Source organism: Coregonus clupeaformis, chromosome 27 (genome assembly GCF_020615455.1).
Source record: "Coregonus clupeaformis isolate EN_2021a chromosome 27, ASM2061545v1, whole genome shotgun sequence".
In the NCBI taxonomy this organism is placed as follows: Eukaryota; Metazoa; Chordata; class Actinopteri; order Salmoniformes; family Salmonidae; genus Coregonus; species Coregonus clupeaformis.
Window position 1 is genome coordinate 30,445,665 of NC_059218.1, and position 16,717 is coordinate 30,462,381.

A 16,717-nucleotide genomic window follows, 5' to 3' on the forward strand; every position below is an offset into this window, starting at 1 on the left:
CTCTCCTCCACCTCTCTCCTCTCCTGCGCCTCTCCTGCTCCTCTCCAGCTCCTCTCTCCTCTCCAGCTCCTCTCTCCTCTCCTCTCTCCTCTCCTGATCCTCTCTCCTCCTCCCTGCTCTCTTGCTCCTCTCTCCTCTCCAGCTCCTCTCTACCACCTCTCTCCTCTCTTGCTCCTTTCTCCTCTCCTGCTCCTCTCTCCTCTCCAGCTCCTCTCTCCTCTCCTCCTCCTCATGTTTTGTTGAGAGAGAGAGAGGTCAGAGAGAGATAGCGGGAGTGTGTGTGTAGGATAGGACAGGATAGGAAGGATGAGGATCATAGGGCTCCATGGCCGTAAAATCATTCCCATCACCAGCCCCTGCTCTCACCAGTCACAGAGAGTAGGGTCCAGGTGCCGTTGTGGGTCTCGTCCATGGTTTTGTCCAGCAGGAGAATGCGACACTCGTACAGGCCCTGGTCCTCCATGAGGAGCCCCTTCACTCTCAGAACAGTGTTCCTGACCAGAGAGACACGGCCTGGGGACACATAGGGGTTAGACAGCACGAGACAGGGTACAAACCAATCAGACAACTGGAAATAACGAGGAATTTTAGGGGTTTTCAATACAAAGAATGTGTGCTTTACAATTGATAGGAATTTTCTTAAATGGTACTTACATTTCCTATAGATAAAGCCTTCACATTGTCTTGAGCTTTGAAATTTGATCTCCTGGTTGCCAGGTGACTGCACCCTTGGGCAATGGTGTTTGCTGACTCACCCCTCCCTCCCTCCTTCCCTGTGGCTTTTCTCTCTCTCTCTCATCTCTCCCCCTCTCATCTCCCTTACTCCAGTTCTCTTAGCTTGTCATTTCTTTTGTTATTCAATAAAGCCATTTTCACAATAAATAACTGAAACAGTGCAGTTTATCAGTGTGATTAGCCTCTCCTTTACAGACAGTGAAGCATTTAGGAAACTAATAAAATTAACACTTGAAACTTGAGAAAATCCATTGTTTGTTTGCCAATTGCCTCTCTCTCATCCATAGACACATACACCTACCACACACACATACAAGACATTACAAGAACATGAGCATGCCTCACACTGTAGCGCTAATGTGTTTGTGACATTGAGTCATTGAAGTGTGTTGAGCTAATCATTAACCCCAGTCCTTGTCCCTAGTGACAGGGAGGGACTGTTTCTATGCCCACAGTGGGGATCAGGAAGCTAGTTAAAGGGATGGTGGCTGTGATAACAGGTGAGGAACCGCCTATGACATCACATCCTGTTTACTTTTCTAAATGGAATGGGGAGCACTATCAGGGAGAGCAAGGAGAGGGAGGGGTGAGGGTGGAGCAACAGAGGCACTGATAGCCTATCACTGTTTAAAAAGGTGCACATGAAAAAAAAGCACCTCTAGATTTTAATCATGATAGATAAATTGAGAAAGCGAAAGGTGATAGAGAGAGAGAGAGAGAGAGAGAGAGAGAGAGAGAGAGAGAGAGAGAGAGAGAGAGAGAGAGAGAGAGAGAGAGAGAGAGAGAGAGAGAGAGCGAGAGAGAGAGAGAGAGAGAGAGAGAGAATGCGAGACAGAGAAAGAGAGAGAGATAATAGGGAGAGAGAGGGAGAGAGAGAGGCAGGGTATTGCAAACAAATCAACTCTGTAATAAGTTTAGTGGGGCATAGCGTGTGGTTTCAGTGAAGGCATTGTTGATTTAAATACCATCACAATACTGGCCCAGTGTCCCTCCTCTTTGGCAGCCATTCTCCCACATGGTCATTCTCTGCAACCACCACCAACACCCTCTCCTCCACCACTCCTCCCCCTCTTTCTCTTGTTCTTCACTGGCTGGTCCCTCCCCTCTTCTGGCCCTCTAATTCTATAAAAAAATACTCTTTGTTGACCGACATGTCAGTCTCCGTGTGAATGTTTCACCCCTGTCCAGGAAAACTCTCTCTTTCTCACCCATTAGTTCAGATACATGTGTGGAACATCTGAGTCCCATGTGACTAATAATAATATGTTTCCATTGTATGGCCAGTCCAGCGACTCAGAAAATGCGACCACATCCCATTGCACTGAATGCATCACTAACCAAAGCCCAGCCAGGTTTCATCATTCAATGGCCTCAGCTTTGAGATGACAGACCAACAGAAAAGCATGATGTAGTCCACTAACAACACAGACACATGACATAATGGATCCGCTCAAATAATGCACCTAGTAATATTTAATTACACTACTACCCAATATAATGTTACGTTTTAATTTGTTGATGAATGAAAACAATCAAACAGATTATATCAAGTATCACTAAAATATGCTAAACTTACACATAGGCCAACTTCAATCTACAATCACAGCTTTGCATTTGTGTAAATATCAGGATGTGTTGGTTGCTGATGGGACTTTCCAGGCACCTAAGGATATGAAATTCAGAATCTATATGCCCATCCCTTCCTTAAGACTTGTCGTCATCCCTTGGCAAAGGTTTCACAGGCGCTTGTGTTCAAGTTTCTGTCAGAGAATAGAGCAGGTAGAGTTTCACCTCTTGAAACCCTTCACTCCCCAATGTCTCCATCTTGTTCTTCTGTTAAGAGACGCTGTGATCATTTGAAATTTGAATCATCACAGTTTGGCTAAAGGCTCCCTCACTATCAACAGCAGAGATCAAATAGCTGCTATATCGCCAAAAGCCTGCCTCAATGAAAAATGTGTAATTCATTGAAATACAGCACTGTGGACGGACAATATACAGGCCAGTACACTGGGGAGGGTATGAGCTCACACGCACACACACATTTAAACAAAACAAATATATATACACTACCGGTCAAAAGTTTTAGAACACTTACTCATTCAAGGGTTTTTCTTTGTTTTAAACTATTTTCTACATTGTAGAATAATAGTGAAGACATCAAAACTATGAAATAACACATATGGAATCATGTAGTAACCAAAAAAGTGTTAAATAAATCATAATATATTTTATATTTGAGATTCTTCAAATAGCTACCCTTTGAGTTGATGACAACTTTGCACACTCTTGGCATTCTCTCAATCAGCTTCATGAGGTAGTCACCTGGAATGCATTTCAAATAACAGGTGTGCCTTCTTAAAAGTTAATTTGTGGAATTTCTTTCCTTCTTAATGCGTTTGAGCCAATCAGTTGTGTTGTGACAAGGTTGGGGGGTATACAGAAGATAGCCCTATTCGGTTTCTTCAAGTGCAGTTGCAAAAACCATCAAGCGCTATGATGAAACTGGCTCTCATGAGGACAGCCACAGGAATGGAAGACCCAGAGTTACCTCTGCTGCAGAAGAAAAGTTCATTAGAGTTACCATCCTCAGAAATTGCAGCCCAAATAAATGCTTCACACAGTTCAAGTTTTTTTTTTTTTTTATTACATCATTTAGCAGACGCTCTTATCCAGAGCGACTTACAGGAGCAATTAGGGTTAAGTGCCTTGCTTAAGGGCACATCGACAGATTTTTCACCTAGTCGGCTCGGGGATTAGAACCAGCGACCTTTCGGTTACTGGCACAACGCTCTTACCCACTAAGCTACCTGCCGCCCTAGTCCGACTCATCCCAAACCAAGTAACAGACACATTTCAACATCAACTGTTCAGAGGACACTGTGTGAATCAGGCCTTGATGGTCGAATTGCTGCAAAGAAACCACTACTAAAGGACACCAATAATAAGAAGAGACTTGCTTGGGCCAAGAAACACGAGCAATGGACATTAGACCGGTGGAAATTTGTCCTTTGGTCTGGAGTCCAAATTGGAGATTTTTGGTTCCAACCGCTGTGTCTTTGTGAGACGCAGTGTGGGTGAACAGATTATCTCTGCATGTGTATTTCCCACCGTAAAGCATGGAGGAGGAGGTGTTATGGTGTGGGGGTGCTTTGCTGGTGACACTGCCTGGGATTTATTTAGAATTCAAGGCACACTTAACCAGCATGGCTACCACAGCATTCTGCAGCGATACGCCATCCCATCTGGTTTGAGCTTAGTGGGACTATCATTTGTTTTTCAACAGGACAATGACCCAACACACCTCCAGGCTGTGTAAGGGCTATTTTACCAAGAAGGAGAGTGATGGAGTGCTGCATCAGATGAGCTGGCCTCCACAATCCCCCGACCTCAACCAAATTGAGATGGTTTGGGATGAGTCGGACAGCAGAGTGAAGGAAAAGCAGCCAACAAGTGCTCAGCATATGTGGGAACTCCTTCAAGACTGTTGGAAAAGCATTCCAGGTGAAGCTGGTTGAGAGAATGTCAAGAGTGTGCAAAGCTGTCATCAAGGCAAAGGGTGGCTATTTGAAGAATCTCAAATATAAAATATATTTTGATTTGTTTAACACTTTTTCAGTTACTACATGATTCCATATGTGTTATTTCAGTTTTGATGTCTTCACTACAATGTAGAAAATAGTAAAAATAAAGAAAAACCCTTGAATTAGTAGGTGTTCTAAGACTTTTGACCGGTAGTGTATATACATATTTTTTTGTGAGTACTGATCAATTAATTTATACATTTATAATTAGTAGGTTTTGTGATCTGTTTTAAGAAACCTTTTTTATTTTTGTACTTATGTATTGTATATTGTTTTTTGTATTTTTAATTAGTTTTTATCTGTATTGTTGTCCATCACCTTTCTTTGCTACAAATAAATAAATACAAATCTAATAAATAAAGCTCTTGGTGTATTACTACTTTGCTGTGTGGACACTGTGGTCAGGCAGTAATGTAGGAAAAAGGATAACATGATGTTACACAGCATTTATACAGCTTTATTTACCAAAGCATTGACTATTCTCTCTCCTTGGGTCTGAATCAGCAGCTCTGTGTGTACAGAACTAACAGCCTGCTCTCCTCTCCTGACCACTTATCTCTACACAGCAGCCTATTCCCCCCTCTCCTCTGCTCTACATAGACAACGAACACTGAAAAGACCCATTCAGCTCTTTCTCCTAAGAGAGGGTAGAGGGCTGACCTATCCAGAGGACATAATTCAGTTTCTTGCTTTTTCTTTGGCAAGAACAGCACTGAAGACTGAGGCATCCGTTCTGTCTCTTCATCAAGTAATAGTACTCTGAATGGCTATATTGTAGCTCTGCTCTATGGCTCTTCAGCACAGTCACTGAGGCATACAAATAAGGGTATAATGTCTTAAAACTAGGGCTGGGAATTGCCAGGGACCTCATGATATGATATTATCACGATACTTAGGTGCTGATACGATACGTATTGCAATTCTCACGATTCTATATGTATTGTGATTCGATACTGCGATTTTATTGCGATTTGATATTCCAAACATATTGGTCACCATTTGTCTGCTGCCGAGAGACGAGAGAGCAATGAGAAAATGAGTTTTGATCAGTCATGGAAATAAAAGTACAGAAAACATTTTGGCTCACTATTTAAAAATAAGATGGAAAACAAGCTATAGGATCTAAAATACAGGAGTTTTGGCGCAGGTACAGCCGACTAGCTCTAGCTAACACTACCTACAAATCGATACTTGGAGTCAAATATCGATATACAGGCGTCGTCCAAAGATAATATTGCGATATGTAACTGTATTTATTTTTTTCCCCATCACTACTTAATACCAGCATAGGCATTTTGAATTCATGAAGCAGGTTTAACATATGATTAAATACAGGTTGAGCTAAAAGGTGAGCAACATACAGTAGTTTATGGAGCTAAAGTGTGTAATATGATAGGTGGACATTGAGCCTAACTGACACAACCCTGAGAGTCAAGCTGAGGGGCTGTCTAGCAAAAGATACCTGAGAAGAGACATGGCCTGAGGAAGGGAACTCAACACCTCATCTACCCCCCACCAAACCTCCCCTTCCAAAGCTACACCTGTCCTTCCCATCAGTCACCAACTAGCTTTGAGAAAGGTGGACTTTTTCAACCTTTTGTTGCTCTGAACATGAGCTTTTAAAATGATCTGTTTGTTACTGGAGAAGGTTGTATTACTGGTCATTTTAGACTCTTATTTGTTTCCATAGTTTCAGAGGGTTTTTTCACCTGACAGAATCAGGTGAAGCTGTTTTGAAAATAGGTAGAATTTGTGACGTCACGAGAGGCTACACAGCTTTCAGCGGGATTGCTCAAGTAGTGCAAGGAGACAAGGTTCAAACAAAACAAGGATTTTATTATAGGTCTTGGGAAATTAACGAAAATATAACAAAATTCTGTTCTCTTGTGGCTCTTTAAGGGTTAACAGTTCAGGGAGGTCTCTTCCACATCCAGAATCATAATTCTCACTCGCTCAGATAACTTTTCCCCAGCCTTACTGTAGTCCACGTTGCAGCTAGTGGCCAACCCAGCAAAAAGTCCTTCCAAATGTCTCTCACGTATTTCCACAGGTGCATATATCCAAAGGTGAGTATTTCCCAAAGGTAAGTATCTCCAAATCCTTATATTCCTCATGGAAGTGGACGTGCAGCACTCTTGTCCTCCAGAGAGCCCAGGTTGGAGACTGTGTCTCTTCCCTTCCCAAACCTTCAGCTCATCAGCTCCTCATTTGTTTCAGCTGCGTGGGAAGATTGGCCATAGAGGGGTGGAGTTCCCGACCATACCAGCAGATGGAGCCATAGCTGTCTGGGTTTGCAGCCACCTCAGGGGGATGTAACGTCCCTCCAGGACACAGCCTCTCGTGACATCACACATCCCCCTCCTCGGGACCGACGTCCTCGTCGGTAAAGACAGCCGAAGAAGGCATCACGCCGGGAGAGGGCGTCCGCATTGCCGTGTTGCTTGCCAGCCTGCTCTCTCTTCAACTCCTCCACCTCTAGGACCAGGGACTCAGCCTCCTGTTGTCTCTCCTTGAGTTTCTTACTGAACGCATCAGCCTTGGTTTTAGCAGAGTTTAGCTTCTGTTGAGCAGCTTTCAGTTCCTTCTCTCTCTCTGCCTCCGCATTCTTCATCTTGTTCTCCAACACCTTGTACTTCTCCTCTGCCTTCTTCTGGACCTCCTTACTACTGCGCAGGGTCTCCTCACACTCCTCGATGGTCCTGCGCAGCCTCTCCAGCTCCTCCTGTTGCTTATGGAAGGAGCTCTGTTGGAGTTTAGCCTGGAGGATATCTAACTCTTCTGTCTTCATGTCTAACTGTTGCTTTAACAAACGATACCTCTCAGCGGTCCCCTTCAGACCAGACAGTTCTTTGTCCAGATTCTGTAGCTCCGTCTCTGTGTCGGTCTGGGCACCTGCCCTCCCTATCAGAGCCCGGGCGGGAGTGAGTAACTCGGAGGATTGCACCGGAGCCTTCCCAGGATGAGTCTTGCCTCTCCGTTTCCGATGTACTCGGGTTATCCTCTCCTGAGACTCTCTCCAGAGTGGGTAAAAGGCTGGGCAGTCTCGTCCAATTAGGACAGGGACGGGAGGGAATCAACCACCCCCGCCGGTCGTGTGTATGGTTCCCCGTGTGCTGGTCATTGTAAGTTCAGTAATGGGGTATTCTCTGGTGTCCCCATGGACACAGGAAACTGGGAGGACTTTCCCCGGGGTCAGACACGTTGGGCCCACCAAATCCTTACGCACCAGGGTGGCCCGGCTACCAGAATCCAGTAAGGCCTCCACATCATGGTGATTCACAGTTACCGGGCAGGTGGGGGGTCGATCTGGGCCGCCATCTACGACTCCCCAAGAGCGAGGCAAAACGGTGTGTGGGTGCTGAGCTGGAGGACTCCGCAGTGGGCATAGGTTCATCGGCTGGTTTCCCACACTGCCAGGAGATATGTCCCATCTCCCCACACCGGTAACACTGTCGAAGTTTCCCCCCTCCTGGTGTACTCTTCTTGGACCCGCCTGGTTTCTGGCTCCCCCTGGAGCCGGGATAAGTCCTGACGTGGCTGGGTTCGAGACCTTGGGGTCCTTTGGACGGGTTCTTCCCATTTGTGGTGGGGCCGCACTCCTGGGGTCTTTTCGGAAGCATTCAGCATCTCCGCTGTGGCCTGGTACTTTTCCACAGCTTCCACGGTCAGATCAGCCGTGGTCAAGGCCTGTTGACTGATGAACCGTTTTGCCTCATAAGGCAGGGCGCGTAGGTAACGATCCACCACAACGGCCTCCACCACCGCCGCTGCTGTATTCCTCTGCGGATCCAGCCATTTCCTTGCGATTCGGACAAGTTCATGCATCTGCGCCCGAGGAGGTTGGTCTGGTTGGAAGGTCCAGCCGTGAAAGCGCTGGGCCATACCAAACTTTGTGAGTCCATATCTGCTGAGGATCTCAGACTTCAGGGCATCATAGTCAGTAACCTGGTCAGGGCCCAGGTCCCGGACAGCCTTCAGCGATTCCCCGGTTAGAAAGGGGGCTAACAGACCAACCCACTGTTGCTTGGGCCAGGCTTCCCTAGTGGCCGTGGCCTCAAATGCATGCAGGTATGCCTCAATGTCATCGGTAGCTCCCATCTTAGATATAAAGTCACTTGCCTTTATTGGGCGGGTATTTTGGACAACCCTCTGTCTCTGCAACTGCAATTCCTCTGCCTTCAGAAGGTTGGCTTTCTTTTGCTCCTCCAAGAGAGCCACGTTTGCTTGCATCTGGGCTTGCTGGCCAGCAACAAGGGCTTTCAATATGTCCTCCATTTCAGTCGGGCGGGAGCCTACGGCCAACTTGGAAAACTGGGTGATCAAACCTTCGGTATCCTCCTCTGACATGCACTATTAACGCTTGAGCGTGCCCGTGTTCTCCACCATCTGTGACGTCACGAGAGGCTACACAGCTTTCAAGCGGGATTGCTCAAGTAGTGCAAGGAGACAAGGTTCAAACAAAACAAGGATTTTATTATAGGTCTTGGGAAATTAACGAAAATATAACAAAATTCTGTTCTCTTGTGGCTCTTTAAGGGTTAACAGTTCAGGGAGGTCTCTTCCACATCCAGAATCATAATTCTCACTCGCTCAGATAACTTTTCCCCAGCCTTACTGTAGTCCACGTTGCAGCTAGTGGCCAACCCAGCAAAAAGTCCTTCCAAATGTCTCTCACGTATTTCCACAGGTGCATATATCCAAAGGTGAGTATTTCCCAAAGGTAAGTATCTCCAAATCCTTATATTCCTCATGGAAGTGGACGTGCAGCACTCTTGTCCTCCAGAGAGCCCAGGTTGGAGACTGTGTCTCTTCCCTTCCCAAACCTTCAGCTCATCAGCTCCTCATTTGTTTCAGCTGCGTGGGAAGATTGGCCATAGAGGGGTGGAGTTCCCGACCATACCAGCAGATGGAGCCATAGCTGTCTGGGTTTGCAGCCACCTCAGGGGGATGTAACGTCCCTCCAGGACACAGCCTCTCGTGACATCACAAATTATATTGCCCTTCCTCCACTATTGCGAAACTTATGTTGCTGTCCCTGTCCTTGTCCGCATATATTCTGTGTCCTTGTGAAGCTACAATTTAGTGCAAAACTGCGATCAGCCATAAATGGCATCAAGGATAGAGAAAAAAGGCTAGTGTCTTTTACTGACCTGAGGTCAATCCTCGCTCCCTCTGCCATGTACAGATGTAAATAAAGGTGCCATCTAGAACCTAAAAGGGTTCTTCGGCTGTCCCCATAGATTAACCCTTTTTGGTTCCAGGTAAAACCCCTTCAGTTCCAGGTAGAATCTTTTTGGGTTCCATGTAGAACCCTTTCCACAGAAGGTTCTACATGGAACCAAAAAGGGTTCTCCTATGGGGACAGCTGAAGAACCCCTTTGGAACCCTTTTTTCTAAGAGTGTATGATCTTAATTTGAGCCAGTTTGCTACAGCAGGAAAATAATCCTGCAGCAACAGGAAATATGAATTATTATGTGGATTATAATTAAAGGATATTTTTGTAGGGGTTGATACATTTTTCATAAGGGAAAATCAAGTCTGAAATTTCAAAGTGGAAATTCCAAACTTCAGAAGCCTTTTTAAACCTCAAATACACTGCAAGTTTTAAACTTCCTGCTTTTCCAATGATCAGAGAGGTTGACAGGTCAAATCTCACTCCCACCAGCCCTTTGGAACACAGGACGATCCTAACTAAAGGAAGATCTAAAACACCCAGACTTGCTCTCTCTTTGTCCACGTCAACCCTTAGTCTGAGACTTTAAAGGACAGAAGTGGTCTCAAAAGGTATGTGTTCTCTATTGAAGATCCCTTTCCCCACAGACCCTAGGGCAGAATGGGGACAATAGCCAATGATGCAATCTAAGAGACACAACTAACACAAAACCCCCAGCTCCCACAAAGCATCCTGACAATAGATGAAAGGACCAATGGGGTGTGGTGCAGTTAGGAGGACTGAAGCTGACAGAGGGATGAGTTACTGTTATGTTTTGAACTAACATAACTGTTAAGGTAGGATATAGGTAGGATGAAATCTGGATATACTTTCAATGTAGGAAAGGGGGCTTGAGAGTGTTAATGGACAAGGCTTCTAGAAGTGGCTGTGCTGAGACAGTCCTGATATTGGGCTGAAATGAAAGACTCTTACAGTAAGATTAGATCCCAGTTGAGCTCCTGATGGGATGAAGACGGACTTACCCTCGTAGTTGGGATGCACCCGAGGAGCATACACTCCAAACTTGATCAGGACTGGGATGTCAAAGCCCTGGCGCACCCATTCTACCACGTGTAATGATGCAGACGCACCCGTGTCAGTGGGTGGCAGTCTACACACCATCTCCACCACACCCCCTTCCTTGGCACGCACCTCTGGCTGCTGACCATGGCTGACACCTAGGAATGCCAACACAAAAATACGATAACCTGTAAGTGTTGTTATAACCTGAGGAGTGAGTGAATGACAGATCATTCATTACAGAGGGAATGCATTAGTACTACTCACACAGCAGGCAGAGTGCAGTCACTATGGTGACATCCAGGAAATAGTCCCTCTTTGGTGCCATAGCTGCCTGTCACACAGTCTCCAGCATATTTTACCTGCTGACAAAAAGACACACACTTGTCACGTATTGCATCTTCCAACCAGCAGACACCTGTCACCTATCTCCATACCAGCTGGCACAAGAGAGAGAGAGAGAGAGAGAGAGAGAGAGAGAGAGAGAGAGAGAGAGAGAGAGAGAGAGAGAGAGAGAGAGAGAGAGAGAAGAGAGAGAGAGAGAGAGAGAGAGAAGAGAGAGAGAGAGAGAGAGAGAGAGAGAGAGAGAGAGAGAGAGAGAGAGAGAGAGAGAGAGAGAGAGAGAGAGAGAGAGAGCTTACAGTTCACATTTACAAAGTAGCTTTCTCAAGACTGGAATTCACCCCATATCATCAACGGATCAAAGGGATATCCAACAGACAACCCTGTCAAAACCCTCCCAGCCCTACATAGTTATCATAACATGGATGCCCATTAAATGTCACATAAATCTATTGAGAGTCAGTTGTGCAGAGCACCTGCCCGGCTGGAGTAAGAATCAGTGTTGTTGTTTTCTCAGAGAGCTCTGTGAACTTGTCAGGGACTGCAGTCAACAGTCAAGGACAGAGATAAGCTGGGTGGCAGGAGACACATACAACAGCCAAAAGCACTGTACAGCATGTAGTGCATCAGTCATCGGTGCCATAAAGCTTGCAATACTCCTAGCAGGTCAAAGAAGATATTGAGCATGTTTTCATGATCCACTATGTCAAAAACATGAAGGTTTCCAGTTATCAATACGTCTCAAAAAGTCAGAGCTTACCCCTACTATTATAATCTATAAAGTAGACCTACAGTATGCCATCCATGGAGCTAGAGATACATTGATTGCTTTGCTGGAGTCCCCCACATAAAACATGTAAGGTGTGCTCCAGAGGCGCATGGGACTGGGCAAGCTCATGTGAGGGAGCGATTTAACAGAGGGCGGGCTAATACTCCACTCAGCTCTCCATCCACACACCCAGAGTTCCCAGCCCGCTTTACCACACACCCCTAACAGCAGCTTATTACGCTAAGTTAATTACAGCCACTGCTAGACGGCAAGAGCTATATTTAGAGGGCGGGAGCAGCACCGCTCACCAAATCCCACGGAAACATGTCATACATACAAACAAGTCCACCAAGGATCACACCAGATCCCACGTATACAGCCACATATCAACATACGAACAAATCCACCAAGAGCTGCAATCAAGCTGAACAGGATTTCATACCAATTAAAATGTATTTCAGATTGAAATAAAACATATTGCACGCATATGGAAATACATTTTTAAAAAGGATCATTAACTGATAAGAACTGGTAAGTATAGCATGTCATATTCTATAGGTCTTCATGGTCATTACAAGAGAGAGTGATAGAGCAACAGGTCAACAGTGACCGCTCCCTGAATGGCCTACTGAACACGAGCAGTAAGACTCACTCAGGGAACACAATTGGCAAATAGGTCATAGGCTACGTATCGGTTGCTGCTCATCATAAAACTTGATGGCAGTCTTTTGCACAAGGTCAAGATGATAAATGGAATGAGATAGATTGTCTTGTAAATTGAGCAACATAACAAGTCTCTAGTACTACTGTAATAATCATATTGAATGTGTTTGTCTGTTGGCACTCTTTTTCTATTGCATTTCTAATCGATTACTTTGTCCATGAGTCAGACAGCAGCAAGCCAAGATAAATGTAGAGCAGTGTTGTCTGTTGCCTCTTATCTTTCCTCGCAAACAGAAAGTGGGTGAGGTAGGACTGAGGATGAATGGTTTGGTTAGTCAGTCAGAAGGGCTTGGTGTTTCTGGAGAGAGAGAGAGAGAGAGAGAGAGAGAGAGAGAGAGAGAGAGAGAGAGAGAGAGAGAGAGAGAGAGAGAGAGAGAGAGAGAGAGAGAGAACGTCAAGGGACGTCTGCTTGTTACAGTAAATGGAAAGAGGGTAGGTGGTAGGTGTCAGTAAGAGCCAGGAGAGGTTACATTAGAGAGAGAGAGAGAGAGAGAGAGAGAGAGAGAGAGAGAGAGACAGAGAGAGAGAGAGAGAGAGAGAGAGAGAGAGAGAGAGAGAGAGAGAGAGAGAGAGAGAGAGAGAGAGAGAGAGAGAGAGAGAGAGAGAGAGAGAGAGAGAGAGAGAGAGAGAGAGAGAGAGAGAGAGAGAGAGAGAGAGAGAGAGAGAGAGAGAGAGAGAGAGAGAGAGAGAAAGCAGAGTAGGCCTGCAGAGGGACAGTAACACAAACATGCTCATTATCGGTGAAGCTTCTTCAACCGTGGTAACCTAGGCCTGGTCTCCCTCAGTACACTTCCTGCCTCCAGCTAAGCAGCGTTGCCTTACAAACACACTGACAACGTTAACAACACAAAGCTCCTGCAATGTGTGTACAGCAAAAACAACAGCCCCTAACCAACAGGCAATGTCTGTCTTTGATTTCTCACCAGACAGGAGAGCCTGGACAGCAGGGACAGGGTTACTGGTGAAATACTACTACCTTTAATCAAGTAAATGGGCAGCCAACAGAGAATACTAACCCATTTACCTAGCTGTATAACCCAGCCATACCCCCACCTGGAAACTGACTAGGGAGGGAGCTCTGGACACTCTTAAAGATGCTCTAGCCAGATGTGCACTTAAGAGGGAAATATTCCAACTCCTCCATTGCCACTATGGGTGCGAGAGAGATGTTCTCACTCTCATTCTATTCCCGTGACATGGAAGAGAAGGGTTATGCCTATCACATGTGTGTTTTTGGGGTAAGTTATTGGCTGCAATATTCAGAGAGGTAACAAAGATTCCATGCCTCTGAGTGATGCCAGCAACCACCATAATGAAACATCAAGTATTTTTTAGATGCTCTGGGAATGTGTGTGTGTTTGTTTGTGCGTATGAGTCTACGTTCATGCATACATGCGCCAAGAAGTAGAAATAATCTACAAGCTAAATAATGGATTCTAAAGGGGTCTTTCTTTGTGTGGTGGTCAGAGGTGGATGGATAAGCAGCTGTATTTCACACTCCTGTTGATCCAGGTTGATCGTACCAGCCGTGGTTTGGGGACAGAGCAGAGGGGATGAGGACTAGTTATTCCTAGTGAAGAACAGAACAAAGCACTCACATCCCCCTGGTGGGATATTGTGCTCTATCCATAACAAATGAGGCCTCTCATTCTCAACAGCACATAATATCAAATGTGGTGAGGTGATATAAGCCCCAAGGTATATGGGTATCTTCTGAGTAATAATAGCATAATAAGGGGATAGTTTTCCATGAACATAGAAATCATCTGAGAAACAATGACATTCTCACACATCAGTTTGGAGGATCCCATAGATCACTTGCCACTGGATTGGAACTGAGCAGGTGCAAATGGCAATTTCAAATGTCTGTCTAAAATAAAGATCCTCAAAAGGAAGTGGCTTTCAAAATGATTTGAGACAGGTAAAGACCCACATTTGAGTCCTTCAACAAGTTAAAGCCTAGACATTTCTATTACTAAATATTAATGGCCATACAAAACAGATAAAAGGTCTCTTGAAGTTGACAGGGGGGGGAACAAGTTGACTTAAAACAATTAACACAATTTACCTGCGTTATACACTTTTACAAGTAAGTCTGAAGTCTTCTTTCAGTAATTCCTTTAGTCTTCAGTGTGTAAAAGTTGCAGGTGTTTCATTGTGTTATTCTAAGGTGGCAAATATGTTGTTTCAAGTTTCAACTGAATTGCTGATCCTTACTGAAACATCGAATAGTATCCGCAAATAAATGATGGTGGATTCTGCGCTGAATTCTCAAACAAATAATTGATAGACGCGTTGTATCTCCCAAATTTTTACTCCACCGCTTTAATATTCAACAGATAGCCCTATGCGAAGATTCACGATACTTCCACGGTTAGAAAGTCCCCTAAAAAGCAGCGAATAATCTTCCCGACACATTTGATTTTGATGCTCTGTGGCAAAGGTTTTTGTACTCTCTCACCTCTTCCCTCTTCATTGAACAGCTTAACCAACCCCCCTCCCTCTCTCTCTCTCTCTCTCTCTCTCTCTCTCTCTCTCTCTCATCACCCCCCCTCTCTCTGTCTCTCTCTCTGTCTCTTCCACACATATGAAGCGCGCACACACATGCACATGCACAAACACGTAGTTTACGCACACACCATTTTTAGAAAGAAGTTTAAACCAATTTTGCTATTTACTTTTCTGGCTATTTACCTTTCTGGCACGTTAGAGTGTGGTTTAAAAGTGTATTTTGTAGGCCTACTTTGAACTGAATGTTGCTTTCCTGCATGGGCCTAAACGCAACCTATCAAATAAATAAACAATTAAAGATATGTGAAATTAACTATATTACTGGAATCCTTTATTTATATCCACAGAAAATGTATGCTAAGATTTTATGAAAATGATATTTCCATTGGAAAAACAACTGCAGGCAATGTTTTTGCCTGACAGTAATGAAGCCCGGTTCAAATCCATGATAGCATATTACCAATGATTGTTATTAATATTTCCCATACTATTACAAATATTTGGCTAAACAAATATTTCAATGTGATTAAGGTTAATATTTGTTTAAACTCTATTTATTCCAGAGCAGAGTCGGTTAATCAAAATATATTGCTTCAATTGAATCCACAAGAGGGCGCACCTTGATAACTAATAATCTCAGTAAAAAACATGTTATGGAAAGCCGTTATAGCAAAGTTATAGCAAATACCTATATGCTAACGAGCCAATTTCAGTTTAAAACCTTGAAGACAAAGGACATTATACAAGACTAAACGGGGTGAAATCTAGCAAGACAAGTACAGAGTACAAGTACAGAGAAGTACCAAACTTAAAGGTAAGTGTATCATTTTTTGAGTTCTAATCTCAAATTAAAGATACAGAAAAGCACATAATACCAATAAATACTGTAGCCATACCTTTGGATCGTTTTTCTATATATATATATATATAAATATGTAAAATAAACTGGATAGTCTCTCTTCCAATCAAACACATCCATGGAGAGCATTACAAACAGATAGTCAAGACAGAAATATATAACAGGCCCTGCATATATAATAATCTTGCATAATCTATACAGTAATAGGCTACTCTTAAATGTAAAGCCACAGTTGCATTGCGCAAGTGTGACATGCAATAAAACAAAGACAGAATAAAGTGAAACCACTTGGTGATGCTGTTTCTCAGTCCTGGGGAAATTGAGGTAAACAAAACCGTCTCATGCAGCTTTAGTAAGGTTGGCTTCTTGGCATTTATTGCTATAGTCGTTAATTGTACCGGACAGATGGAAAGGAAATCCCAGAAGATTGAATTGGTAGTAACAGCAGAGAACTTTCTGGGTGTCAGAGATTTTAGTGCTGAAGAACTACAGGGAAGGGGTTTCAGCTTCCCAGGACGATGGCCTGGTGTAGGATCTGTTAGGGCCAAATTAGTGGGAAGGGGTGGTGGGGTGTGTTGGGGATAGTGGTATATACACTGAGTGTACAAAAATTAGGAACAACTTCCTAATATTGAGTTGCACCCTCTTTTGCCCTCAGAACAGCCGCAATTTGTCAGGGCATGGACTCTGCAATGTGTTGACTCCAATGCTTCCCACAGTTGTGCCAAGTTGGCTGGATGTCCTTTGGGTGGTAGACCATTCTTGAAACACACAGGAAACTGTTGAGCATGAAAAATCTAGCAGCGTTGCAGTTCTTCACACAATCAAACCGGTGCACCTGGAACCTAGTACCATACTCCGTTGAAAGACACTTAAATCTTTTGTCTTGCCAATTCACCCTCTGAATGGCACACATACACAATCCATAACTAAATTGTCTCAAGGCTTAAAAATCCTTCTT

The 16,717-nt window shown here is 44.3% G+C and overlaps 1 protein-coding gene across 1 annotated transcript in view; it reads right to left on the reverse strand.

Moving 5' to 3' along the window:
• The window catches only part of LOC121541732 (protein turtle homolog A-like), a 38,957-nt gene extending 24,149 nt beyond the window's left edge, over positions 1-14,808 (reverse strand). The window contains exons 1-4 of the mRNA XM_041851003.2: positions 14,455-14,808; positions 10,820-10,917; positions 10,516-10,710; positions 367-513 (exon numbers count right to left, since the gene is read on the reverse strand). Coding sequence (XP_041706937.2) covers positions 367-513; positions 10,516-10,710; positions 10,820-10,880 — 403 coding nt within the window. The 5' untranslated portion in view covers positions 10,881-10,917; positions 14,455-14,808. The remainder of the gene's footprint in view (positions 1-366; positions 514-10,515; positions 10,711-10,819; positions 10,918-14,454) is intronic.
• Positions 14,809-16,717: the final 1,909 nt, after the last annotated feature.